General features: G+C 38.7%; 2 protein-coding genes across 35 annotated transcripts; both read left to right on the top strand.

The window, feature by feature from the left end:
• The first annotated feature begins 328 nt into the window (after positions 1–328).
• LOC106157845 (uncharacterized) lies at positions 329–24,152 on the top strand. 34 transcript variants are annotated; one of them, XR_015333885.1, is made up of 13 exons: positions 329–504; positions 6,358–6,479; positions 8,596–8,735; positions 11,207–11,326; positions 12,593–12,754; positions 13,199–13,579; positions 16,395–16,460; positions 17,263–17,319; positions 18,547–18,731; positions 19,145–19,218; positions 19,939–20,020; positions 20,746–20,764; positions 22,954–24,152. XR_015333885.1 is itself a non-coding variant. In XM_087010874.1 (11 exons), exons 2-9 carry the CDS (start codon positions 6,440–6,442, stop codon positions 18,218–18,220), a joined length of 1,050 nt encoding a protein of 349 aa, XP_086867000.1. In that variant the 5' UTR covers positions 329–504; positions 6,358–6,439; the 3' UTR covers positions 18,221–18,238; positions 20,746–20,764; positions 22,954–24,152. The 34 variants fall into 34 exon arrangements, 28 of the variants coding, with proteins under 28 accessions (XP_086867000.1, XP_086867001.1, XP_023931374.2 ...); XR_015333886.1 differs by having other exon boundaries at positions 22,957–24,152; XR_015333884.1 differs by lacking the exon at positions 20,746–20,764.
• LOC147762671 (uncharacterized) lies at positions 8,798–11,196 on the top strand. The gene is made up of 2 exons (XM_087010880.1): positions 8,798–10,129; positions 10,349–11,196. Exons 1-2 carry the CDS (start codon positions 9,482–9,484, stop codon positions 10,364–10,366), a joined length of 666 nt encoding a protein of 221 aa, XP_086867006.1. The 5' UTR covers positions 8,798–9,481; the 3' UTR covers positions 10,367–11,196.
• Positions 24,153–24,684: the final 532 nt, after the last annotated feature.

The raw sequence follows: 24,684 nt of genomic DNA on the forward strand, positions 1-24,684 counted from the left end.
GGTTGCCATGGTGACGCTACGTAGGCCGCAGCGGCAGCATACATCTAGGTTGTGGGCTGGGTAAGCGAGGTAAAGATAGCTGGAGAGGAACCAGCATGCATACCTCGCGCTGGGGATCAGCTCCATTTTAGGCAGGGCTCGTGAAACCTAGCTAATGGGCAGGTAGGAGAGATGAGCGAGAGGGGAGACAGGATGAAACTTTTGACAAAATAAATCCCACAACTTGCTTTCCTTTCGTTTGTTTTTATGTTATCTGAAACCACGATATCTGTGTTTTATTTTTTCCAAGTGTAACCTATTTTTACGCCCGTTTTGGGTTGTGTTGTACCGTTTTTGTTGGTTTGAGAACACAGCTAGCTGACTCCCCCTTTCAACTGCTTGGTTTCCCGCCTGTACCTCAAAAGGCTTGGTGTTTGGTTTGCCGGCTGCTGATAACTGGGTCCTTCCTCCGTTTCCTTACCGTCCATGCTGGAGTAGTGGGGAGCAGCTTCAAACAGCTACAGGGTACGTACATCTTGTCAGCAACACTGGAACCGCCAGTATTTTTGACAATAACGACAGTGATACTAACAGTTCCAGACGCAGCTGTGACAATCAGTTCAGCCGCCACGGGGGGAGATGTATTACAAAGAGGCACAGGGACAGATGTAGAGTTTTTATTTATATCACCGGGGAGGCCTTAGTGGTTATGATATATAGTGGCATTTTCATTTTAAACGTACTTGGGTTGTATTTCTATTTTACACTGAGTATCTGAGACGAGTTAATTAGGTGGGGGATAATTAAGTTACCCACAGGGAAGTCATATAGAACTAGCTGACTGACTGCCTGCCTTACTGGCGGTGTTTATCTCTCATTGATTCTTAGTCGAGCTCAATTTTATACACTCAGGATGAAACTTGAGATCATTTTATTTCTGGAATCACTTGTGTACTTGTGTTTTGCTTTCTTTAGGTCTCTTGCCTCGAGCGATGTTTTTTCTTAGACATGCTTTTCTTCCGAGTAAGCGTTTAAATTGTGATTTCTTTCTTTTTTTTACTTTTTTTTAGATTTGTTTTTGTGTTATTAATAAAAGAGCGTAAAATTGTGAAGTCACAATATGCATACACCAGAAAGGATCTTGGTAGATAAAGACGTAAATAGACTTGATAATTCTGTTATGCTTTATATCTATCTTACTGCATTTGATCTAAGAGACAAAATCTAGGTAATCTGCACAGACACACACTTCCGTGTAAAGAGCCAAAAGAGTATACAGGTTAGGAGCCCAAGGTGAGTGCGGTAATTTACAGTTAGCACACCTTAGACAGCTATTTATTTGATTTAAGAGCCAAGCTACTACCGAGAAGAGCGCACACATTTTTTTCTCATGATGTCATTGGTGGTTTTTCTCGAGTTTCTGCATTTGGGTGTGATGTTGTTCTATTGAAAATAATAATAATAATAATAATAATAATAATAATAATAATAATTGGATAAACCAGCAATGAGGGGGAAAGCTTACACATTTTAACAAGATGTATTGATTGGAGTAAATTGTGCCAAACTCACGATTTATTTCGTCCATTAAGTTGTTTGTACAATCAGGAGAGCTCACTGTCACTGGTCCATCTACAATTTATTTATAGACAGCTCTCCGGCTTTCAGATAGATGGATAGGTATTAGGGAACCTGCAGGGTAGTGGCTTCGTATTTGAAAGCGCAACATTCACTTGGAAGATACACCTAGCTAAAAGAAATACATTATTGTGATCACACACGGGGATTCTATTTTGGGAACTTGTCCAGGTAAAACCTTAGGTAGGGGTGGGGGTGGGGGTAAGGGGGAGGGGGTTCTTAATCATAGTAACAAAATGTAAACTATCACGCGTCAGTTGGATGAGGTACACATTTTACTTTTCATTGCCTCTCCGCTGTAAGGTCAAATTCAAGCGCTCGTTATTTATAGGGCATTGCTTTTTACCTTAATCTCCCCCATAAAAATGTTAGGAGAGAAGGTACTTCAGTTTATATTCGCACTTTAATGGAGACGCTTAATCGCATTGTTAAATACACTCACATAGCAAAGTATGTTTGATTTTGGTATTAAATTCCTCAATTCTCCGTTCAGTTCGACTCACAGCGTATTTATCTTGACACGGATTCACATTCGCAGGCGATAGAGAGAAGCTATTGCAATAGTTTCACGTAAGGGCGCAGTTTGGTACGTAGTTTTTATCCCAGTCGACCTTGTTGGCATTTAAAGTAACTACTTGTGCTCCTGGGCGTATGTTTCTGCAGCTTACTTCTAGGAGAATATTATTCTACAGCAATTAGCTTGCATACAAAGGTAATGTGTGACATTTACGCATTTTACTAAGCCTGATGGCTTAATCTGGATATTTCAGAGGTATATCTTACCTGAGATTTGCAAATCGCGAAATGTATATCCCACCAAACTTTCAAGTTCAATTATGGTTATATATCCTATTGAAAAGATGATATAATCTGAACGGAATTTCTCTCAAGAATGTATGGTTCAAAGCGTGACTAATAACTAAACTAATAACTAAACTATATAACTATAAATCCATACTGGTAAATGTCTATAAAGAATACAGCTGGGCAGCTTTGCATTAAAATCAGAAGTTGGGTTATTTCCCCTGATCTTATTATCATCATTTTTTTATTACTGGCTCACCAAAACTTCCATTGAGTTCATCTGTAAATTCCTCACGCCCTCTTGTTGATACAATCTTTCCGTGATCCAGACTGCTCTCAACACCTAAGTATAGCACTGTCTCTATATCAACACTCAAAGAGATTGAAGCACATCTGGAACTTTTAGATAAGGACTAGTCTCTTTACAAAGCTGGTTAACTTCAACCTTTGGTTTAATTCTGAAATTGCATTTCTTAGAGTAAACATAATAGTTTTATCGAGACGATATTGTCATCTTTTTAAGGGATCGTAGCTTTAACATTAAAAAATCTGAATGTTTTCATTCTATTTAAATACGTGTTGCATTTCATACAAAAAATTAAAAAAATATAAATGAAATTTGAAGACTAATACATAGAAAAATGAGTTAGTGGGATATGTTTGATAGAGATATTTGGATTCCATAAATTAGACACAAAAAATCAACGATCACCGAAAATTAGTCCAAACTTAAGGTGTAAAATACCAAACGACCAAGCTCCAAACAGGTTTCAATGCCTTAAAGTCGTTTATGAATGTTAACTATGTGGAGTGCTCCGGGCTAGGGGGAAGGGGGGAGGGGAGAATGGAGGGGGGGGGTAAGGCAGTATATCACTAGATCATTTATTTGTGAGTCTGGCGGATAAAGGGATAAAGACCTCTCTTGAACCCACCGGAGATAGTTTGTGATGTTGTGGACCGTTCTGACCTTTTAAGACCTCATTTGACAGTTATAGCTGAAACATGTAAACTGGAAACAGGCCAGACAGGAGAAATATAGAGAGAGTGAGTGAGTGTGAGAGAGCTAGGTGATATGTAGACTATATACCTGGAGAGTAGCTTTGAAGGACTTCGTATTATCTGTAATTGCAGCTCTGAACTGCGGGCTATGTGTTCGACTGTTCGTCAGGCTATATATGGCAGGTGGGTCTATGGTTTGTGGAACAGCAAGGCCATTGGTGATATACATTTCATTACCTTAACTTAAAAGAACTGAAGAATTTCCATGTGATGTGAGTTCCATAAAGACGTACTTTTCCACGCATCAAACAAAAAAATGCACGTGCACAAACGGGCACGCGAACGACCTTGACAGTAGTAGCATGCAATAAATGCCATAAACGAATCATAAATAAGTGAGTCATTGATAAAGATGCATTCATTAAAATGCAAATAGAAACATCGAAATTGTACCCCAAATAACTTAATGTCATGCTTTTTTGTTGTATTGTTTTTAAACTAAGAAATCGTAGGGGAAACTACATGCCAATCAAAGCAATATTTAAGTCATCGCACCTGTTCGTGCTGCAAATACTGAACAAGATACATTCAGTATCATCAGAAGAATAGTATTTTGCAAAGCGCCGTAGCATCATTTTAAATTTAGATCTCATGCACTGTATTGACTGGAAGGGTGAGAGGAGTGCAGTGAGAAATAATGCACATGAAAATGTTCATCTGTTGTTTCAAAACAAAAAACACAAAAATACAAAAAAAGCAGTAGCAGTAATAATGGCCCAAGCAAGGTCGACACGTTCTAGGAAATGCCTCTATTTCTGCCATGACGGATCGACCTTCTGGTAATGCAGGATTAACATGAAAAATGACCCGATAAATTAACCGAAGTAATACCTGTGTTCACGGAGGCCCGTCAGGGGTGTAATCTTCACAGGAAAAGGACATCTTTCAGGTGATCAGTATAAGAAATTAGTCATAAACCACACCGACAATGGGCAGCAAATGCCATTTTTGGTGGGCAGCAAAAACCATTATTTTTTGGTTTTGGTTAAAAAATTAAATAAGGAAAATTTCTGTATTATTTTCAAATAAATTGTAAACCCCCATTGAACTCCCCAAGCCGACATGCCAGACAGACAGCACGGAGCGCCCCCAAGCGGATCGCCTACCTAGATTCTCCCTGTTGCCTGGGAAAAACTGAGCACCTCGTGTCCAATTTTAGTGCTACAGGAGCCGCGAGACCGAGACGTGCATAGTTGTAGTGTTGCTCATTTAGGAATCAACAAATTTCCGAGAGCACAAACTTGCCTCGGGGGAAGGTAGCTGGAGAGAACGGGAAGTAAGGTATCGAGTTTAGGACATATTCATAGGGCAGAAACTGCGTGTTCTTGTTGAAGATAACATGCATGTTATAATCTTATAGTTTACGCCATAGCGCAGTGGGGAAATATACTTTCAAGTCAACGTAAAGCAGTGTTCATGTAATTTGCAATTTAAAAAATCTTCATATATATTTTGGTTAAATTAGCTTCTAGTAAGCTTAAGCCTATAAAAGCCAAAGCAATATCAACTGAAAAGCAAGTTAAATGTTTGCAGTCAGATATTCTTATCCCACAAATTGTTTTTGAGTAAGATTTTTAAGCGAAAAACAATTTAATATGAGTGTTACATCATATTGTATGAATAATCTAGAATAATGAAGGTAAATGGAATTTGTGTCAATAGTTACAGGTTTTGCGAAAAAATATACGCAAGCAACAACAATATACATTTTCAGATAGATACACCGATAGACGAAGGGATAGATAGATAGATACATTGTAGATAGCTAGGTAGACAGATGAACGTTAGGTACATTAACGTTCCTACAATGCAGTAGTCAGATATTTCTGTTAAGACTACATAATGGATGCCTGTAACTGTAAGATCATTTTTAAACCACATGATTTTTTTGAGTCAGCACTGGGGAATTTCTGAAGGCGTAATAGTTTTGGTGGGGAAAGGTGACGGTTCTGATATCTGTCTTTCCTTGTACTACCTGAATGCACACTACTATAGGCGAATAAGTGTGTAACGTTAGATCTTGGATTTATCTTTTCATCCTGAGAGTATGAATCGGTTTATATAGAAGATCCATGGGACGCTATATATTATATATTCCACACCGGGCGGTCATCAAAGCCGATAGTAAAATGGATACTGCACCTGTGCAGCCTTTAAATATAAAAGGTTTTATAGAAATAAGACGCCGTGTGCATCGCAGGGAAGGTGTTTTCAATTATTTCAAAATAGATTTGACCGATGGATAAAAGGTAACTTTTGTTTACTGATGACAGGCTGCTAAGAGTGTTCAGTATTTTTGGACGCTATAGAAATACCAAGCGTTTAAAAACAAGTTAGGTCGGGTTTTGCTTACACTATCATACAGTCATTTAAAAATTTGCTTTAACTTTGTGCTATCCCGGGTTTCGTTAAGTACTAACAATTATATGAAACGCTACCATAGAATGTGTGCTTTTATCTTAGGAATTCATAGTGATTCATGTTTTGATTATATCTTTATTGATGAGAATCAGTAGCCTTGCATACTAACTGTGTTTTTAGAAAAATCATATAAATGTAGGCTATTGTTAAGCTTTTAACTGTACAAACTGTTTTTACATTTCAGGTGATACTAATATCTTATTTTACTTACAGATGATGCGAATACGTTATTTGCTTTATGCCCCTAAATTAATTGCTATCTAAATGGTCATCTCTTTTGCTTTTTAACAAGATCTACCCAAGTAATAAAAAAGTGCAAAACTCTTCGCACAGCTACTTTCTTCTCATAACAAAACGTTCATGACGGCAAAGTACCCGTATGCAGTCAACCCCTTTAGATCACGCCACGTGCAATTCAAACGATACGCCACACTGTATCTCTCTTCTTTTGCATAGGGTCCGCTCGTTGTGTTCCAAGGGCTGAAAATAGTGAGCTTCTTTCGTTCTTCGTGGTTTCGCGGACGGACACTCCCCCACGATGGTGTACTTTTCCCACTACACGCCAGATGATTACTCCCGTAAGTGCACTCTAAAATATGGTCCAAAATTACGCCGAATCTTTATTTATTATAAGAAAAGCATTGGATTGGCAAACAGCTGAGTATGTTAATGCTCGTGCTGTTACACAATTATAAATCTACTCCAAAATTTGCGTTTTCTGCCTAAAGCTTTTCATTAAAATAAGTGAAAGTTGTCAATTCTGCAGAAAACAGAAAAATAAATGAATGCGTTTGAGAAGGTACGCAGGCTGCTATTGTAAGCTAAGAAGTGTATGCGTTGCTAATTTCGTTACCGCATATAATGGCGGATATACAAAATAACAGATACATGAATACTGATGCTTTATTCATTGCAAATTTTGTTGCTTTCTGTTGGTCACTTTAAGCACAATTGTTGCTTTAATAACGAGAAAACAATTTTTTGCATTGCTTTATTGTTATCGTTGAATAAATCACAGTTGAATTGACACAAATGACACTGCACATTGACGGTAAGTCCCTAGGAAGCTGCAAATATATGTAGATACCGTGCACACATTCCTATATGTTGTTAGGTCCCTTCAAAGCATGTTAGGCCCACATGAGGTTGAACTCACTGATAAATATATCTTTTTCACTTTTTATCCAATCAACTTCTAGAACGTTTTAGCCAAATAGGTTTCTTCTTATTTTCACCATTCATTGTTGACCTCCAACGATGTGAAGTAAATACCACTCTTGTCTGTCACTTTCTTCATCATTAAGCCCCCAAATTGTATATCTCTTCACCTTCCACTGCCTTCCCCAAAGCAAGGAAAACACCCAAAACCCGTGGTTGCGCCAACAACAGCTACGACCCATTTCCTTTTTTCGTCTCTCGTTATACATGGATTTCCTGTCAATAGGTTTTCTGTCAAGCCTTCAACTTTAGCTTTCAAATAATCTATAAATACACAAATACACAGATTTATTCATTACCAACATGTAACAAACTACGAAGAACACCGACGATGTGATTGGAATTTAACTTTATTTTCCCTTTCCACCTCCTCTTTAGACTCCCGAATGGATTCTTATCCTTGCCACTTGTCCACATATATTTTTATCTCATTGTCTGCTCATATAATTAGAATTATATTTTTGCATGCGCTGATTCAAAGGTTTATCACTAACATATACCTTATGAAGATGCTTAATATTCATGTAGTATGTTCCATACCTAAAATATATTCACTGTGATAACCTTCAGGCTTTGTACAGTATGGCTCACATTTAATGCCACTACCATTGTTCTAACGTGTTAATTGTTGCACATCAATATAATAACACCCATATGTAACGCTGTGCTCTAATCGGTTTTGTTGTAATACTATACTCTTATGGGTATCAGCTGGGTATTTGGTTGTTATTCTATTGCCATTGGTACTCTGCAGCATGTGAATAATTATAGATTTCTTTGCCTTTGCCTCACATATTCTTTGTTAAACTATGGTAGACTTTCAGTCAATGCTGACGTTCGACACGATTTTCAACGTATTTTCCTGTGAAACGACATTTGCACTCTGGGTCCAAGTTCAATACACTTAATTATTTTAACTGCACAGACCAAAGCTATAGTATTGGGTGCTAATTATTGGTATTCTTTTACGGCTGTATCATTTTAGTTTACAAACATATTATAGGACATGGAAGATTTACAGTGTCACTAATATTTTCGGATTTTTTATACACAAAGAGCCCAATTTACAGTAGGTTGCGCCAAATTTGCTCAATATCAGTCATCATTCATTTACCAAATTCTCAAAGCGATACATTTTTTCTAACAAACCTAGACAAACACCGATTAAGTGGACGCAGTTTGTCAAAGTGGCATAACTTTCATCAACGTTGGATAGCGCTATCCTATATATAACACTGTCCACTGTTAATGACACGTTGGTATCTCTGGATAAGCTCTCCAGAGGATTACTCTCTACCAGACGGAACTTAAACGAATTTTGAAACAGCAAGAAGGACCTCTAGTTGAATGTAAATGTGGCAGAGGATAACAGTCTTTTAAACCACTGGATAGCACTATCCAACGATAATGAATCTGGGCCCAGTACATAGCCAGTCCTTGGTTAAGTGCCAGTGATTTATGTTTTCCCTTTCCCAGGCGTGGAGTCTGACTTCTTAGCACATAGTGCCAACAGGGCCGTTTTCCTTGCTGAAGACGCACTGGGAGAACAGGACGACGTGGTGAACCGCTCAAAAATCAAGGACGACCGTCTGCTGCGGGACATAAACCACAGAATGGTAAGAAATGGTCGATAAAGAGATATAACGACAATCGAATATATTTAAAAGAGATAATAAGACATAACTTTGGTGGGTGGAGAATGGCGGTTTTCTAGATTTTGAGAGCAATTTTATCATGATGCATCAAATGTCGTCGACTTGAAATAAACGTAATTTATGTTTATGATGTTGTTGCGTCTAAATTCACAACGTTTTATTGTTGTATATATGTCAAGTATATTTGGAAAAAGAGGACTATTTGGTGTATGGTAAACACGTTTTCAAATATTTAGTATTTCGTCTTTATGTCAATGCCGACTCAGCTATTAATACTAACTTCTTGTGCAGCACCTATCTTATCGGTAAACGGCTTAATATTTAACTTCAAATTTCAGGTAAACAGATGAAAAAATAATTTCCAATAGCACTTTTCTGCTTGTCATTGTTATTGCACATTTATTTTAATGCTTGACTGTTTTGTAGGTGCTCTGCTTCTCAACATTGCAATTAAAACTATAATTTCTTAATTATAAAAGATGAAATACACGTGATCGCTTAATTAATTCTTGCCAGAAGATTATAATGTTTACCTTGACGCTAGTTTTTGTGTAACTCAGCGTTGGTTGGATCTTGAGAGTGTGAAACCGTCCTCAGAGGTTCGCTCAAAACGAGGTTTCCGTAAGAAAATCTACAGTCACAACCACCCAACCTCAGACGACTACATCGACTTCCTCTTCCAACCACTTAAAGCCAAACGCAGAGAAATGCGCCGCCGTGTTGAGAACTGGGAAGACCCCAAAGAAACAGTGAAGCAGCGAATCCTGACAAAGAGCTACCGTTACGAACAGGAGGAGAAACGGAGGGCGAGGAGCCTCCCCAGAACGGCCCTTGATGTAGGTACCAAGGTGGCAGAAGAAGGAGATGTTGTTGCTGCCAAGTCAATAAAGTCGATCACAGATTATCCCAAGACAGTGTTGGGGCGTTTATATGAAACCTTGATGAGCACCTATGAAAACCTGCACAACCCATTAAACAGAGACGTAGACGACATCCTTTACGGCTCCTACCCGCGTTCCCTTTCTCAACCAGCCACAGAGCCTCGCCGCCTCAACCTCCCGCCCTCTACCGATGACGATGACGATATAGTGTCCCATCGTCGCGTGGGCGTCACTACATCTGGCGCCATGTACGAGAAGCCTAAGCGCCTTGACACCACCGTGGATGAGCGCTACTGGAACTGGGGCTCCTACGTTCAACAGCCTCGAAAGAACGTCGTTTTCATCTCTGGCACTCCCATCACATCTCAGACAGACATATCGGACAAGCTGGTGGATGAATTGGTGGAGAAAAGTGTGTACGTGGATCCCGATGAAGTGTACGAGACCCCCATCGCACAGCGTATCAATATCAAGGTAACAATCTCAAGAGGACCACATCCTGTTTCCCTCACCGACCAATCTCTACTACCATGTCATCGTCCATCTAGGAGATAACATTTAATATCTTTATGCCCAATTTAATTTTACTTTTCTTTTACTAAGATATAATGGTTTCATTCAATTTTGTATTTGAATTTTACAGATTTTGTATGTTATGAATTTAAGTAAAATGACAGTTTTGCTTTCCTTTAGAACTATAAATTAACTTGAGAACCTTCCCCATCAAAAGGAAAAGTGCAACTTGAAGGAGCTCTCAGAGTCAGTCTACGCGTGCAAAACTGTACTCTTCATGGGAACAAACCATGTGTTACGTGGCAATCAGCTGGGCGAAGGAAATCTTGGGAATGAAGCATTGCCTGGGGAGACGTCGCAAGCCACAAACGCATTCCGTTAGTGAGTGGTCGTTCCGTGAGTGCGTATTGGTTTTGCTCATACAAGCACTGCATGGGTCGCGACTATGTGTCCAGGAAAAACTAGCGCTATAGGCGAATCATCTTTTCTGCGCCTCGTCTGTGTATGTAGATCTTTTTCATTTGGCGTGCAATGGTTCAGTCCTGTGTGCATCCTTTGAATACCAGTGACACATCTACATAAAGCATGTCCATACAACCATTCAGTATCTGAACACGTTTTAGGATGCATATGCATGATGAAAATACCCCTCATCAAGTAGGTTGCAGCGGCCAATCCCCAGCAGTGTTGTGGGTTACAGTTGGTATATGAAGGCAGTTCATGGCAGACGGGCAAGAAGTGGTGCAGTGATGTATGTGATTTCTACTGAGTTCAGTTTTCACACTAACAACAGCTGAGTTTGCTTTCAGGATGTGTCATATATTATGTTAGTTTACCCTTATTTTCAATCCATCCCTTTCCGCTATCTAAATCCAGAACCTATCTATCACACATGCATTCTATGTCTTCGTTTATTGGTTTTTGTTTCATTTTCAGCGTAGATTTCCAGAACCGGCCTATCTTTTCTCTATAGCGTAGTTATAGTACTAGTAAACCCACTATCTAAACTGTGCTCTGTTTGCGTTTCTCTCCTGCTAGGCTGCCGCCTCCCCCAAGGTACAATTCTCTTCTCACAGCTATCGCTCCAGGAGTGTTGGACGCGCCCCCAGCGTTCCCCCCATGGGAGTCAGCTACAGGGCCTCCAGTGTGGCTAGAAGGGTGCGGCAAGATTATTTTCCTTTTCGCCAGAGTTGCCAACAGAGAACTTTTTGAAAATCTCGCAATCCATTGTGCTATTTATGATAAAAGAGCGTTGACGACAACCTATTGTCAAAAATTTGCTTCAGTACCCAGTGTTGGCAACTCTGATATTTCCTGCGTTGTGTGATGCACTAGCTCCAATAGTTTTATGACAAGTTTAAAAAGCCTGGAGAGTCGTAACAAAATTTACAATTTACAGAAACTTGAACTTTTTATGTTAACACATTTGTAATGGTGATAGTAGAATGCGTCTAATTTAAGTCTTTTGTTTGACCAAAAGGGTATTTTATAGAAAACATTGTTAATATATTAAGAATTCGATATATACAAAACATGCGCATCCTTAAGATGAGGAAGCGTTTCTCAAGTGGAGCTAGTGGGTATTTGATGACCTTTAGTGCCTAAAGACAATTGGAATTCAGGTCCTGTTTCACAAAAAGTCTTTAAGTTATGGGGCTCAGCATAGACTGCTAAATTTGAATATCAGGAATCGTAAAGTCGACTTGGTGATATTGGCAAGCATGATGTTGACATGCCTGAATAAACCAAAGTTGTCACAGTGAATAAAAATCATTGTCAAGAGCATCTGGTTTTTTTAATGGGCACAATTTTAAGGGGCGAAAATACGAGCTAAATACGGAATTTAGGCGACTGTCAACTATACAGGTAGCAGTCTATACTAAGGCCGATTTTGACTTTAGTCGTTTTGTGACAGGCACCAAGAGTAAGCAATAATGGGTGGATAAGGTGTACTTAAAACAAAACGAAAAGTACAAATCGAAAACAATCAATTCAAAAGAGCAAATGCATTTTATCCATTTATTTTTTGCTGTGCGTGTACCTTTAGCAACAGTGGTGTAATTCTTTATTCCCAGCAAATAGTAGCCACTGCATATTTGTGAGAATTTCTTGTTATAAGTGAAACACTGTTATCATTTTTGTTACTTCGGGCTTTGAGAAAGTCATCAATGTATAGCTCATTCCCAATGAAACTGTCGGTTTACGTAGATCGATCCAAGGCGGTTAATAAGATAATCTAATTGCATTCAGCGAAAGTCTCCTTGCAATTGGATCGCTCTACGTAGCACGACGCTTTCACTGAGAAAGAGCCCTAAGATTGTCCAACATTTGCTGTTGGAACACTCTGTAGTCTTTTCTTGTTTCCCCAAACTCTTGTTTGTGCGTGCTGTTCTATCACCTCACCCTTACCCCCTCATTTTACAGCGCGCCAAGTCCGTGGAGCCCATCCCAATCAGCGTGGACTACTCTTTAAGAGCACACAGGAGACCCATGCAGGACTCTTTGATCACAGACCGATTGTACTTGGACAGAGCCTATGCCGCCGCTTCTGGCATTGCAGACAGCACCAGGGGCTTGGATTGGGACGTATGGCAATCCTACTTTTTGCCTTATTGTCAGTCATTTAAAGGCAACTATTGCCGGGGCACCAATGGGGGCTGTAGTGATGATATTATCGGTTATTTAGATGAAGATAATTCACTCGAACGGGGACAGCGCGTTCTTCTTATCCCAACGTAGTGTCCTTGTCTTCTTAAGCTATAAAAATGTTGACACATTTTAGATGTTTTGACTAATTTAATAACATTGTACCTCTTGTTCCCTTAATCTCTTGGTCTATCAAGGAGAATTTCTTCTGTCACCTTCTCTTGTTTTTCGGAATGTCGTCTGTTAACGTGTCTATGATAATCACAGCGACCTATTTTCAATAAACCTAAAGATCATTGGAATGTGCCTTGCAATTTCCTCCAATCAAACTTGTGTGAACCATAGCCTACCCTTACCTTTTGTTTCATATCCTTGCACCCACAGACCGGAAGGCACTCCATCCTGTCCCCGTCGTTCACACCTTACGGCGTCTCGTCCTACTACTCGAGCGTCTCCCGCTCTCGCCGTGCGTCCTCCGTGCCTCCTCTGCCGGTGTATAGTAGCTTGTACAGCAGGTCCGTGCGCAGAGGTGGAGGAGAGGACAAGGAGCAAGAGTACGTGTACCCAGGGAGCCACTACCCGAGCTTCAGGAGCCTTGTTGGGCACGTCTCACCCTACCGGTCGTACTCATCATACGGACTTGGGCAAAGCGGGGATCGGTTTAGCTACTCGTACGGGAGGAGCCACCCGGTCCCGTCAGGCACGACCAGAATTAAGGTGGATCTGAGTGGTAGAGGAGGCGAACCTGATGTCAGGTTTTATCAGGTGAGAAATTTTTTGTGCCACGACAACTTTTTGTTCTGTATTACCCACTATTTCTCTTTCTGAGACAGTACACGAAATCACCTATTTCGGAAAAGAAGAGCCGCGCAAAATGGTAAGTTTTAGATAACAGTATTAAAGACAATTCTGACTCACGTGTTTGATTTGTGATTTCTCTTTGAATTATAATACTAGTGCTTATCTTAACAAGAGGCATTAACTGACGTTGACGGATAGTTATTTCTTATCCAATAAACTTTTGCGTTTTGTATTTTGCACTCATCTGCGTTTTTGATCTCACACTTACTTGCTTTTAACCTCAATAGTATAGCCAATGCGTTCATGCATGTATATGTTGTCAGTGACCATCTTCTTTTCTTTGTCTCCAAGATTCTTCTCTGAGACAAGTTTCTGACATAAACATCTATAACATTGCGCATTGTTGCCATCACTAGTCGCGTGAATTTTTGCCAGCGTTAGCTTTTTGTAGCGTTAGTTTTTTTTGTAGCGTGTGAAATCTTCCACTTTTGGAGGACTTCTGGCGGCCACGTGATGGTCACGTGGGCACACACTGCGTATTCACGGACTCTGAGAGCTCGCTCATCTTGTAGTAACATTTCATGCCGTGTGCAAAGTTTGCATTTTCACTCATTTATTTCTTTCGTTCTGCTTTACATTTATTACTAATTATGTTTAGGCTGCTTTGAAGTTAGGTGAATATAATCCAAAACCGACTAAGTTCCAACGACGAAAGGGACAATTCCAAAACTGGAAAAGGTAAAGGCGTGAATGTGAAACTTTCAGATTTGCTTAAATTTGTAATGACTAGATTAATTTTTGAAACTGATCAGTTTCACGTATATAAATAAATTATGTTAAAGAATGAGTGGGAACATGCACATCAAACTTTTGTTATGGTGCTTTGTTTTTATTGTTATATTTTTAAAGAAATATGTCTTGTTACAAGGGCTGTTTTTTTCAATATAGCACAGTAAGTTTGCTGATTCATGACGTACGTGCTGTTGATAACACAATTTACTGTTATTTTATAATACAAGAGCACTTCAATTATGCATTCATTATCATCACGTTCTTTCATTCAGCTTTAATGCTTGGCAAATAGGACATTATTTTATTCATGCTCCGACTGCAAGTTTACGCTTGACCTTAAGTTAATTAAGATACTGATATTCAACTACCGGATTGCAATTTGCCTAGGCTAACTGTCAAATGAAGTGGTGCCTGGGCACAATTTGAATAGTATCATACAGGGCACCTCGCTGTTTGACTGTCAGTGTGAGATTGTTCAAAACTGGAGGCTTATGTACTGTTTTTTGGATACATGAGATTAGAAATATTATACTTCAGACCATATTGCTTCTTCATTATTTGTCGAACCTTGATTTATAAATAATTACCTTAAATAAACTCTAAATGCAATTCGAAATTAAGTCAATAATGAAAATAAAAGAAATTAATGATATAAACAAATAAAATAAAACACATGCTTTTTCACTTTTCAGGGGTTAAAAGATTTAAATGTACCAGAGACCATTCCTAGCGAACACATAACGTTATTATAACGCTACTATAACGTTAAATAACATAAAAACATTATGGTAACGTTAGGGAACGTCATAAAACTCTTTGTTTGCTGGGTCTTTTGTTTTATTAGTGTCGAAAGCAATTTTTGTAAACCTTTTTTGTTATTCATCTATTAAATTCAAAATTTACTATTTGGACCTTGGCTTAATCCACATAACAGAATGACAAACTATCCCAGTGAAACCTCAGCTAGGGGAAGTAACCTTCATAAGTATGTTTTATACTTATGACTTTAGTACGGGATCTATCGCTTCCGTTTTCCCTTTATTTCCATTTTCTGTATCTGAACGTGACATGAAAGGCAGGTATTCTGTACAGGAAGTCTAATAATGTGCACTCCACTGTTGCGAGTATGATACTAGGGGGCTTTTTTCAGCTCAATTTTTTCTCCAATAAAAAGCGATCTAGAATCTGAAATACGAACCAACGTTGATCTTTCTATCAGTAGTTGCATAACCCCCAGAACAAACGCAAAATATGTCACACATGTCCTTTGCATGGCAGGAAAATGAATCAATTAAACAAAAATGTAAAACTTGCTGCTGCGCCAAGGCCTTTTCAGGGCCACTTATTGTGTCACCATTTTTATTTTTACAAATATTTTGTTCAAAGAAATGGGAAGTTACCTTTTGGAAGAAGGAAGAATATATTACAAATTAATGTTCCATAAAGAAAGTTTATTATATAAGTTAGTAATATGTTGTATTTAGTTTTGTCAAACGTGCAGCACAATATATATTTTTTGTTTTACTAATTCATATTCACTCTTGCCTTGTAAAGCTCAAGTGAGGTATTTTCCTCTATGCTTTATAACAAAAACACCAAGGGGTCCGGCAACATCTCCGAAAGTGAAAACATATTTGAACATGGATAAACTGCAGTTTTTAACAATCCCAAGCACACTAAGGCAGTCAAATGCATGAACATTGTGTTTGAATGCCGCCTAGGCGAACTGCAAATCTGCTTTAATGAGATGCCAATTGATATTTTGACAAGGCGAATTGCCAATCTGCCTGGATTTGAATCTCAACTGTGACAAACCTCATAAACGGGAGGCGACCGCAAGGGGAACGAATTACCACATACGTAGAAAACTACACATAGTATCACCTCCTTTTCCACAACACTCATCGGCATTGTCATCAGCGTCATCCTTCCATCCTCGCCCGCAGAATCTTATTTTCCCTTCCTCTTTCTATTTTGATCTTGTTAGCATATGCCGTCCATAATATCAAGTCCCTGGGCAAAGGTTCTGAAAATATCGGATGTTTCTGATAGGGTGAGTCGAAACTACACGAAGTTCAGGGTATCCTTTCTGTTACAAAGCCTCGCTTTCTGGTTCTGATTTACACCAACGCCACCCTTGTTTTTGGGGTAACGCAAAGGGAAAAAGTCAGTTATCAAACAGAGCTGTAGTAAGTAAAAGCAGTTCAGTTCTGTATGAACCGAAAATGATTCTTGGATAAAAATGATCAACTGAGATCTCCTGAATTCGTTTTTGTGTATTAAGTGTTTATTCGCTCGCATTTCTCAAAAAGAAGCAGCGAGTTTGTGAGGTTGGAAACGATTGAAGGATACTCTGAACAAGACGTCCAAGAGTGTTTGGTATATATTGAGAAAGCAAGAAAATGTCAACCAGACAACTGTTTGGTAGTTGAGACTCACTTCATCACTGCCATATCCCCTGTCATCACGTCCTTCATTTACAAAACTCCCATGGAAAATTGGACACACATTTTTGCACCACACCTTAATGATTTAAGTACATATACATGTATGTGGAGACTGGGAAATCAAAACTGTTTGCTACAAGTGTACTGTATTTTTCACTTTAATTTGGGACATTTTGACACGTTTCGCAAATTTCCACTACGACATTTGAACATGAAGTATACGTCCTTCCTTGATCCAGAACGTAAGTCAGTCATATTCATCCGTTTCACATGATGCCATGCCTCAGAAAAAATGAGGCGACATTGAAATAAAATTGCATTAAATTACATGTGAATGGGGCTTTGGCGGGGCTACAGTAGCTGTATATTTGTCAATATACTAACTTATGTCTGTTTTTCTATCTTTAGCCTTGGAGACACTCACTTGTAACTTCAGCTCCGAAACGTAGCCCCTTGCACATCGAGGTAAGTGTGTTTTGGTTTTTATTTATATCACGCCCACTATCGTTCTGTAACTGAGTACCTGAATCCCAGTATGGGACGCTTATATATAGACTATGATCTCTTAAATGGGAGGGCGTACGCTATGATTGGTAATTAGTTTAGAATTTATCGATTGGATTTTGTGACATCATTTAATATTCAGATGAGAATGATTGTGCTTTGGGTAAACTAATTGTGATCAGATATACAGCATATAAAGTTTTGCAACTAAAAGTGTTAGAAAATGTTATACATGTAGTTTTGCAGAATATTTCTCATGTAAACTGAATCAGAAAACATTTGTAATAAGTCACTACAGCATCTTCTTTAAACATTTTCAAGCAAATGGATAAATGGATATGTATTTAGTCAGAAAAACATTCTTTGCTTTGATTACCTTCTATTATTTTCCGTGCATTTTGTAACTACCATAGAACGTAGACAGCACACGAATGACCACCACGTTGTTTCTTCCTGCAAGAGACAGGCAGTATCCCTTGGAATTAAGTTTACCTGTGCTACCAGTTCCGAAATTGCCTCACGAAGCTTATCGTAGATCTATATTTACACATGTCGATTTGTATATTTGTTAAATGTATCTCAAAGCTGCCAAGTGAAATGCTTGTAAAAAATGATACTTAAACACTCAAAGGAGGATCTGAATATACTGATACTTTTCGAGAGATTGTGAACGGTAACATTATATGGTGCAGGTTGAACTTCATTTACGCAAGGGGTACGATCACGTGGCATTAGTCCTATTCCTAATTACCATGTCCCCTATCTGTACCCATTTCAGCGGAGCTACGAGCTGCCCCACTCTTTTTTGTCTCCCCGTACCTCCCTCTACAGCTCTTACACGTCACACCGACGTGTGTTCTAAAGGTGCGGAATTCAGGTGGTATTTATCAGCTACGACTTGTGACATGCGCAGCACTTCTCCTTCCGGCAGCCATATTTGTGTTCACCAGCTTGGTCCCATATTTATTATTATTATGATTTATTTCTTGAAATTGGTTCTTTTTTCATTACATTCATATTTAGACTTTTCTTTTATTTTGCTGGCTCGAATATGGTTGTCACCTGCACAAGCTAATCCCAAGAAGTTCTCTAGCGCATTATTTTATTTGTGCATTCAGTTAATCAAGACTAAGCGCTCGGCTTGTTGTTGTTGGCATTTCAATTGTTCTCTCTTGCCATGTTTCACAGAAAAGGCTCTTGACCATGACCGAGCCCGATTTCCCTCCCCCATCCCACTTTCGACATTTACGAACGATGTTGGGTGAATTACACAACACAATGGATAAGGAGCGTATGCTGATTGACAGATACTTAAAGGAAGACTTGGGACCCGAGACAACTAGTCAAAAGACAATGAAATCGGTGTCTTCCAGGTAATAGAAGGCATGGTGTGCCTCACGTGGCGTGCGAGCCTCTTGCCTGCTTAGAGACATGTAGCAGCTTGTCATAATTCGATGACCTGGTTCCTCATTGTATCGTTTAAAAAAACTTCAAAAAAGAGAAAAAATATCATTTTCTGCACATTTACATTCTATGTTTTCACTTTCTGGATAAGCAAGATCAAAATTTATCTATCGACTGAAATTTAAAGATTTTTCATCAGCTGTTCTGCCTTTTGTAGCGTAGCAAATTTTAGTTCGCAAACGTTTTCCTCTCCAAATTTCAACATCCTACTCCATTCCCTCTCCCCTATGTCTGTCTGTCTCTATTCCCCCTTTCTCTCTCTCTCTGTCTCTGAGATAACCTGTATAAATTGCTTAGTCATCACTAGGTTTTCGTTTCGTAGGCTTTCGACGGTCCGCGAATTATTCCAGTATATAAAGTTCACCCCAAAGACCCCCACATTATGGTTGAGCCATGGCAAGTAGACCTTTAAGGAAACACTGACACTTCAGCATGAGGAGCTGGTGACGATATCGCAGTTTTACACTTTAGACTATAGTGTCAGCTATAACGTTTACAAATGTTCAAAACTGCCTAGAAAACATTTGTATAGCTACAGTATCAAAAGCGATACGCGATGGAACACATTTGTTTTATACGCCGTAATTGCTACAAATTATATATATTATTTTAGACACGTGGTTTTTTCGCAGAACGAAACAAACGCGTCTATGATGATCGACTTTAAGGGTGGTTGCACTTTTACTGAACAGCTGAATGACAAACCAATCTTTAAGAGCGATAGCTAACGGAACCAGCTCATCATGATACAGCAGAGATGCCAACTTGCGCCCTTTGTTTGTCTTAAAAGTCTTAAAATCAGTTTGGAGTCGCCATTATTTTGACGTTTGAGAAAAAATGTTTACAACCAAACGACTGATGATTGTTTGAGTTAACATTCATGGAGTGAGTTGGCATGTCTTTGTTTAAAACTGAAGGCGAAACTATTGTAATGAATTATTCACTGAGTGAGACTTTCCCAAATACTAAGCCAAGGTCTAACTGTTGGAACCAAATTATGGCGAAAAACAATGCAAAAACGAAATAATCTACCTGCTTTGTTAAAAAAAGAATCAAAGTGTTTTTTGCAACTTTGAAAAGACAAATTTTCAGGCACGTTTTTCTTTTTATTCGTAGTCAATGAGAAGTGATGCTCAGGCGATTATAGATACGCCATTTAGCGGTTCCAACGGGTGGGCTCGAACCATGGTCTCACTCGGTAAGATAAAACGCGTGTATAAATTTGACTTTCCAATTGAAATTACTACTTAGGTAGAAATTTAAAATAGTTATATGGTGTGTTCATATGGTACGCTTATATTTGCTTGGCTTAATGTGAAAGCTTTTGAAGAATGCACAGTGGAGTATGTGTAGTGTAAAAGTAACTGTAGCCACGTTAGACCCCACCCCTATACTGGTCACTCTCACACTCGTGTTGTTGAGCCATATCAGATAGCTGTCAGCTACTGATGTGAGCTGTACGTCGTGGAGTCTTAATTCTAACATCGTTAATGTTCGGCAATGCTATCGTTTACTACATATGTCACATAATGGACTTGGGGAAAAGATAAATTAACAGTCGCCTTGATGATGGGAATGATTACCGCTTGAACTTCAGTTTCAGCTAAATGTTTTTTCTTTTCGATTTGTCCACCAAATAAATTATCTTTTATCTTTAGATTTTAAGCGTGTCGGAGTTTTAAAAAACTTGTTTCGGTAAGCTACGAGCGTAATCTAAATTGAGGAATTTTCTTAGTACTGTAACAACTAGTAATTACTGACATTTTAAAGTTCAATATACGAAAACCCCTCAAGAAACAACACTCATACGCACAAACACTGCCCCATCTACTTCACACACACACACACACACACACACACACACACATCTTTGTCACAGCTGTCCAGTTGTGGTATTTGACAAACTACGATCTTCCATTTCAGCGAAAGCCAAGGCAGCTCGGTGAGTTGGAGGGCCTCGCTTGGTTCTGAATACATTTGCAATGTTCAAGCCGTTCTTACTTATGTTTAACATTGTTTTATTTTCATTTTTTGCTACTCGTTCACTCTTTATGTAATGGCATTCAGAGTACTCAGACTATTTATTGGAAGTTGTTTTTTGTTATTTTGTGGGAAGACGGGGCCACTTTCTATGCAGTTTCTGTTGTGTAAACACGTTCTTTATTCATCTTATAGCAATTCATTTTTTCTGCTTTATCTTATATTCTAATTTCGTTTCTTTGAGCATTTTTATTATGCATCGTCCGTTCTCTTGGCGTTCGTTATATTTCAAAGCGTTTTATTTTATAGATTTAGCATGCGAATAATTTCAAATAAACAGTGTAGTTTATGGACTGGGTAATGTACTATAATCTTGTAGGAAGTTCCCATTTTTTTAGAATCAAAAATCTATGCAGTAGTAACGTAGTGACATCTTCTTACTAGCTGCGTCTGTCGGCCATATTGCTTTTTGCAGCGTGGGTTGGGGGTCAAGGCATTTTGACAAACATGCCGATCCAAATCTTGACGCGCCTTTCGAACCGCTGATAACCACCCTTTTTTTTGGCCATATCTTTGCTCTGAAGTCTCCCAGTCTCTCCATTTCTTTCTGTTTCTTCATTTTTGCTTCTACATTTTACTCTTTTCTACCACTTTTCTGCCACTGTGTTTTAAAACAAAGAATTTGTAGTTATGATTTTTGCTATTAAGCAATGATAACCTGGGTAAAGCATTTTTATATATGAGATATACGATGTGACCGTTTACTTGTTTTACTGTTAATGGTGTAAAGCAAACGAGTGTGGATTCTTTCAACGTCACTGTTAAGTGTGCTATTACATGTGTAACACCACGTAACACATATATTGTATTATACTCACGCACAACTGCTTGGCAATGTCGAGACCCCGTCAGTACCGCTCATAGAAGACGATTTCAAAACTAATTGCTCATTCATATATACTGTGCCGATATATATATATATATATATATATATATATATATATATATATATATATATATATATATATATATATAAAACCATGGTTCGTTAAGAAACCGTCTGCCATGTACTTGATCACAGGCTGGACACTTTTTGCCAAAAGATTAAATAAAAAAAGCATAAATCAGGGGACAGTTTTGTAGACTTTTTGCACAATGCGACTTGTGTGAGAAAATACGCATTATTACGCAGTTGTGGCGGATTAGTGTTTAGCAAGCACATATTGACGTGGGGCTTACCACGCCCCTTATCGTTCTGTGAGCTGCAGTCCTGTAACTAACAGTATATCGACTGTTCTGCAGCTACATCCTAGGTAATACGTGTATATGAGCGGTACTGGCGATCTTTTTAACCAAATGCATGAGCCTGTGACCTCACTACCTTCCCTTGCTTTGCACAGTCTGGGCCGCCTCAAAACAATGGTGTACCCCCCGTCTCTGATACCAGACAAAAGTTGCGAGAACTGATCTGCAGGGGCAAGAACGACCCCCATTACTTCTCAACCTAACTGCGACCTCTTTTGTGAATTTTTGCGAGTGATGGACGGTGAGTAAACGTAGTGGTTAGATTTCGTCGAATGAAATACAAATTCTACTTAGATTGCCCCTTTTAAAAATTATATATTAGTTTTGTCTCTATTTTTTTAGACAACATTAAAACCATTTTGACAATATTCATATTAATTTAGATAAAATTGGTAAAATCAATCGCCCAGCAGTAACCAAGAACGCATGGTACCATTTTTAACCTTTCTCTAATTATGAATATTCCTGACCTTGCTGTATGCTTCCCCCACCGTTTCCACGCCCTATCATTGTTGCACCAGCTTGTCACCAATCTGTATATGGGCTATTTTCAACAATACCCCTCAATCTTCAAACATACCACTATTTATCATGCACTTAACTTGATTGCTGTGATGCGTGGCTATAACCATACACGCCAATATCGGCACATACATATACGTTTATGTTGGTATAGCATGAGGTATTTCTTTTTGTAGAATGGGGAACATACTGTTTTAGTCAACTTATTTGTTTTGTGTTTCAAATATACCTCGTAATTGCATTTGAATTGTAAAGGTACTGGCTTTCCAAGTTAGAAAACGAAATCCTAAATATCAGAATATAAGTTTTTTTTTCTATTTTCAGCAGTAGAACGATGAGCTAGTAGCAGACGATACCACAATTGAAAATTACCCACTTTACCGCCGAAAATGAGTGAACACTCATCCAAACAAACAAAGAATAAGAAACTTTAAGCTGAATATTCTCCGCGAGCTGCCGGTGGAGACAGTTGCAATTTATTCTGGCATTATTATCTAACACTTGTTATGCGACTTCAGCTCATTTCGTAATCAAACGGCCTGAAGCTTTGAACGGTTTGTCATCTGCTCGAATGCTTTATGGAGTTTTGCCAAGTTTTTGATGCAGTTGACTGCCGCCGACTGAAAGGTTCATGCTGAAACAAGACGCTCCAACGTCTTGGTCACTTGAAAAGAACGAGTTTAAAAGGTTTAGACGGAAGAAAGCAACGGAACTAAAAATAGAAAATTATTTACAAAAAGCTAGCTTATTTCGTATTCATTTTTCAAATCTCATCGAGCCATCAGCTGAGTACACTCATGTTATTTTCTCATATCTATTATCTCATATTATCTCATAATGACGCCGTACCTAAGTAACGTGATAAATTGAAGCTAACGTGGAAGGTCAGAGTTCGTTCGGAACTTAGTCATTAAGTCAACTAGATCGTCAGCAGATATAAAGAGGGGAACTGAGGCAGAGTAGTGGAACGGACTCGGACTCAATAAAGCTTCGAAACCCAATCAACCAACAGGGAAAACGACAAACAAACGGACAAAAAAAGATGGCGCGCATCCTAACGCTACTCTGCCTTATTTTCCCACCACGAAAACAACGGATGCACAGAAAGGGAAGTTAGCCAAAAGTTACAAACACTGCCAACGGCATTCACACCGCAGACGAACATGTCGATTACGTTTTCTCAGCAGACGACAACGTGGAGACGCATACGACTGTGGACTGAAATGTACTGTGTTCCTCCCTCTGGATCCCACTCCCGAGGCTGTCTTGTTAATGTTAGTGTAGACCCAATAGGGTGCTGTGCATGTAGACTCTTCGACTCACAGGGCAAGGACGTTCATAGTTATAAACTGCCGTATATAAGCCACTAGTATTATATTACCTTGTAACGTGAATGCGTATTATTAAGGACTTTTGAAAGTCGAGACGCGTGAATACTGAATCGGTACTATGAAGGATTTAAGGTTGGACAGTGCGACTCCTTTAATGTATCCCGTTGCTTTAATAAAATTTTATAGAAAATGCGTAATTTGTTTGATTTTTCATGCAGGCCGTTTTACGATGCAAGCGTTATATATGAGATGGCACGTTTAGCCAAAGGATATAATTGGGCCTATAAAATATTAAAGCCTATCTTCCATGGCTTCCTCAGCCACTTACATAGTTCTTTTAGCATTTATTTTTGTTTATCAATAAACCAGCGTATCAGATATGGAAACTGATCAACAGTGGAGGTGCAATATTGCAATCATTTGGTTTATTCATTCAATAGAGTTACTGCTTTGAAACATGGAATCAACTCTTATTTCAATTACGGAAAGTTGTGGTTTTCAATTCAAATACTGACCAATCATACCGTTACATCTCCATATTATATATATATCCGCTCGAAACTAGATGTAGACAGAAGGTTTCACATTTCGATACTTAAACTGTTGGCTACCTTTCTGAAATTTTTCATTCGATAATCAAATGACTTATCTTTCGTAATATGAACGTTTGAAACACCATTAATGCAATAACACCTATGCACATTTTCTATGAGGCAAATGCAAT

This window comes from Lingula anatina, chromosome 4, assembly GCF_051362555.1.
Source record: "Lingula anatina isolate TDL-2025a chromosome 4, LinAna3.0, whole genome shotgun sequence".
NCBI lineage: Eukaryota > Metazoa > Brachiopoda > Lingulata > Lingulida > Lingulidae > Lingula > Lingula anatina.

Excerpts from the sequence above, each read along its gene's own strand:
- LOC106157845 (XM_087010862.1), top strand. The coding sequence starts at position 6,440 with ATGGTGTACTTTTCCCACTACACGCCAGATGATTACTCCC. Across the intron at positions 8,736-11,206 it reads GGGACATAAACCACAGAATG|GCTGCCGCCTCCCCCAAGGT; the intron begins GTAAGAAATGGT and ends CTCTCCTGCTAG. Across the intron at positions 17,320-18,546 it reads GTAGCCCCTTGCACATCGAG|AAAAGGCTCTTGACCATGAC; the intron begins GTAAGTGTGTTT and ends CATGTTTCACAG.
- LOC147762671 (XM_087010880.1), top strand. The coding sequence starts at position 9,482 with ATGCGCCGCCGTGTTGAGAACTGGGAAGACCCCAAAGAAACAGTGAAG.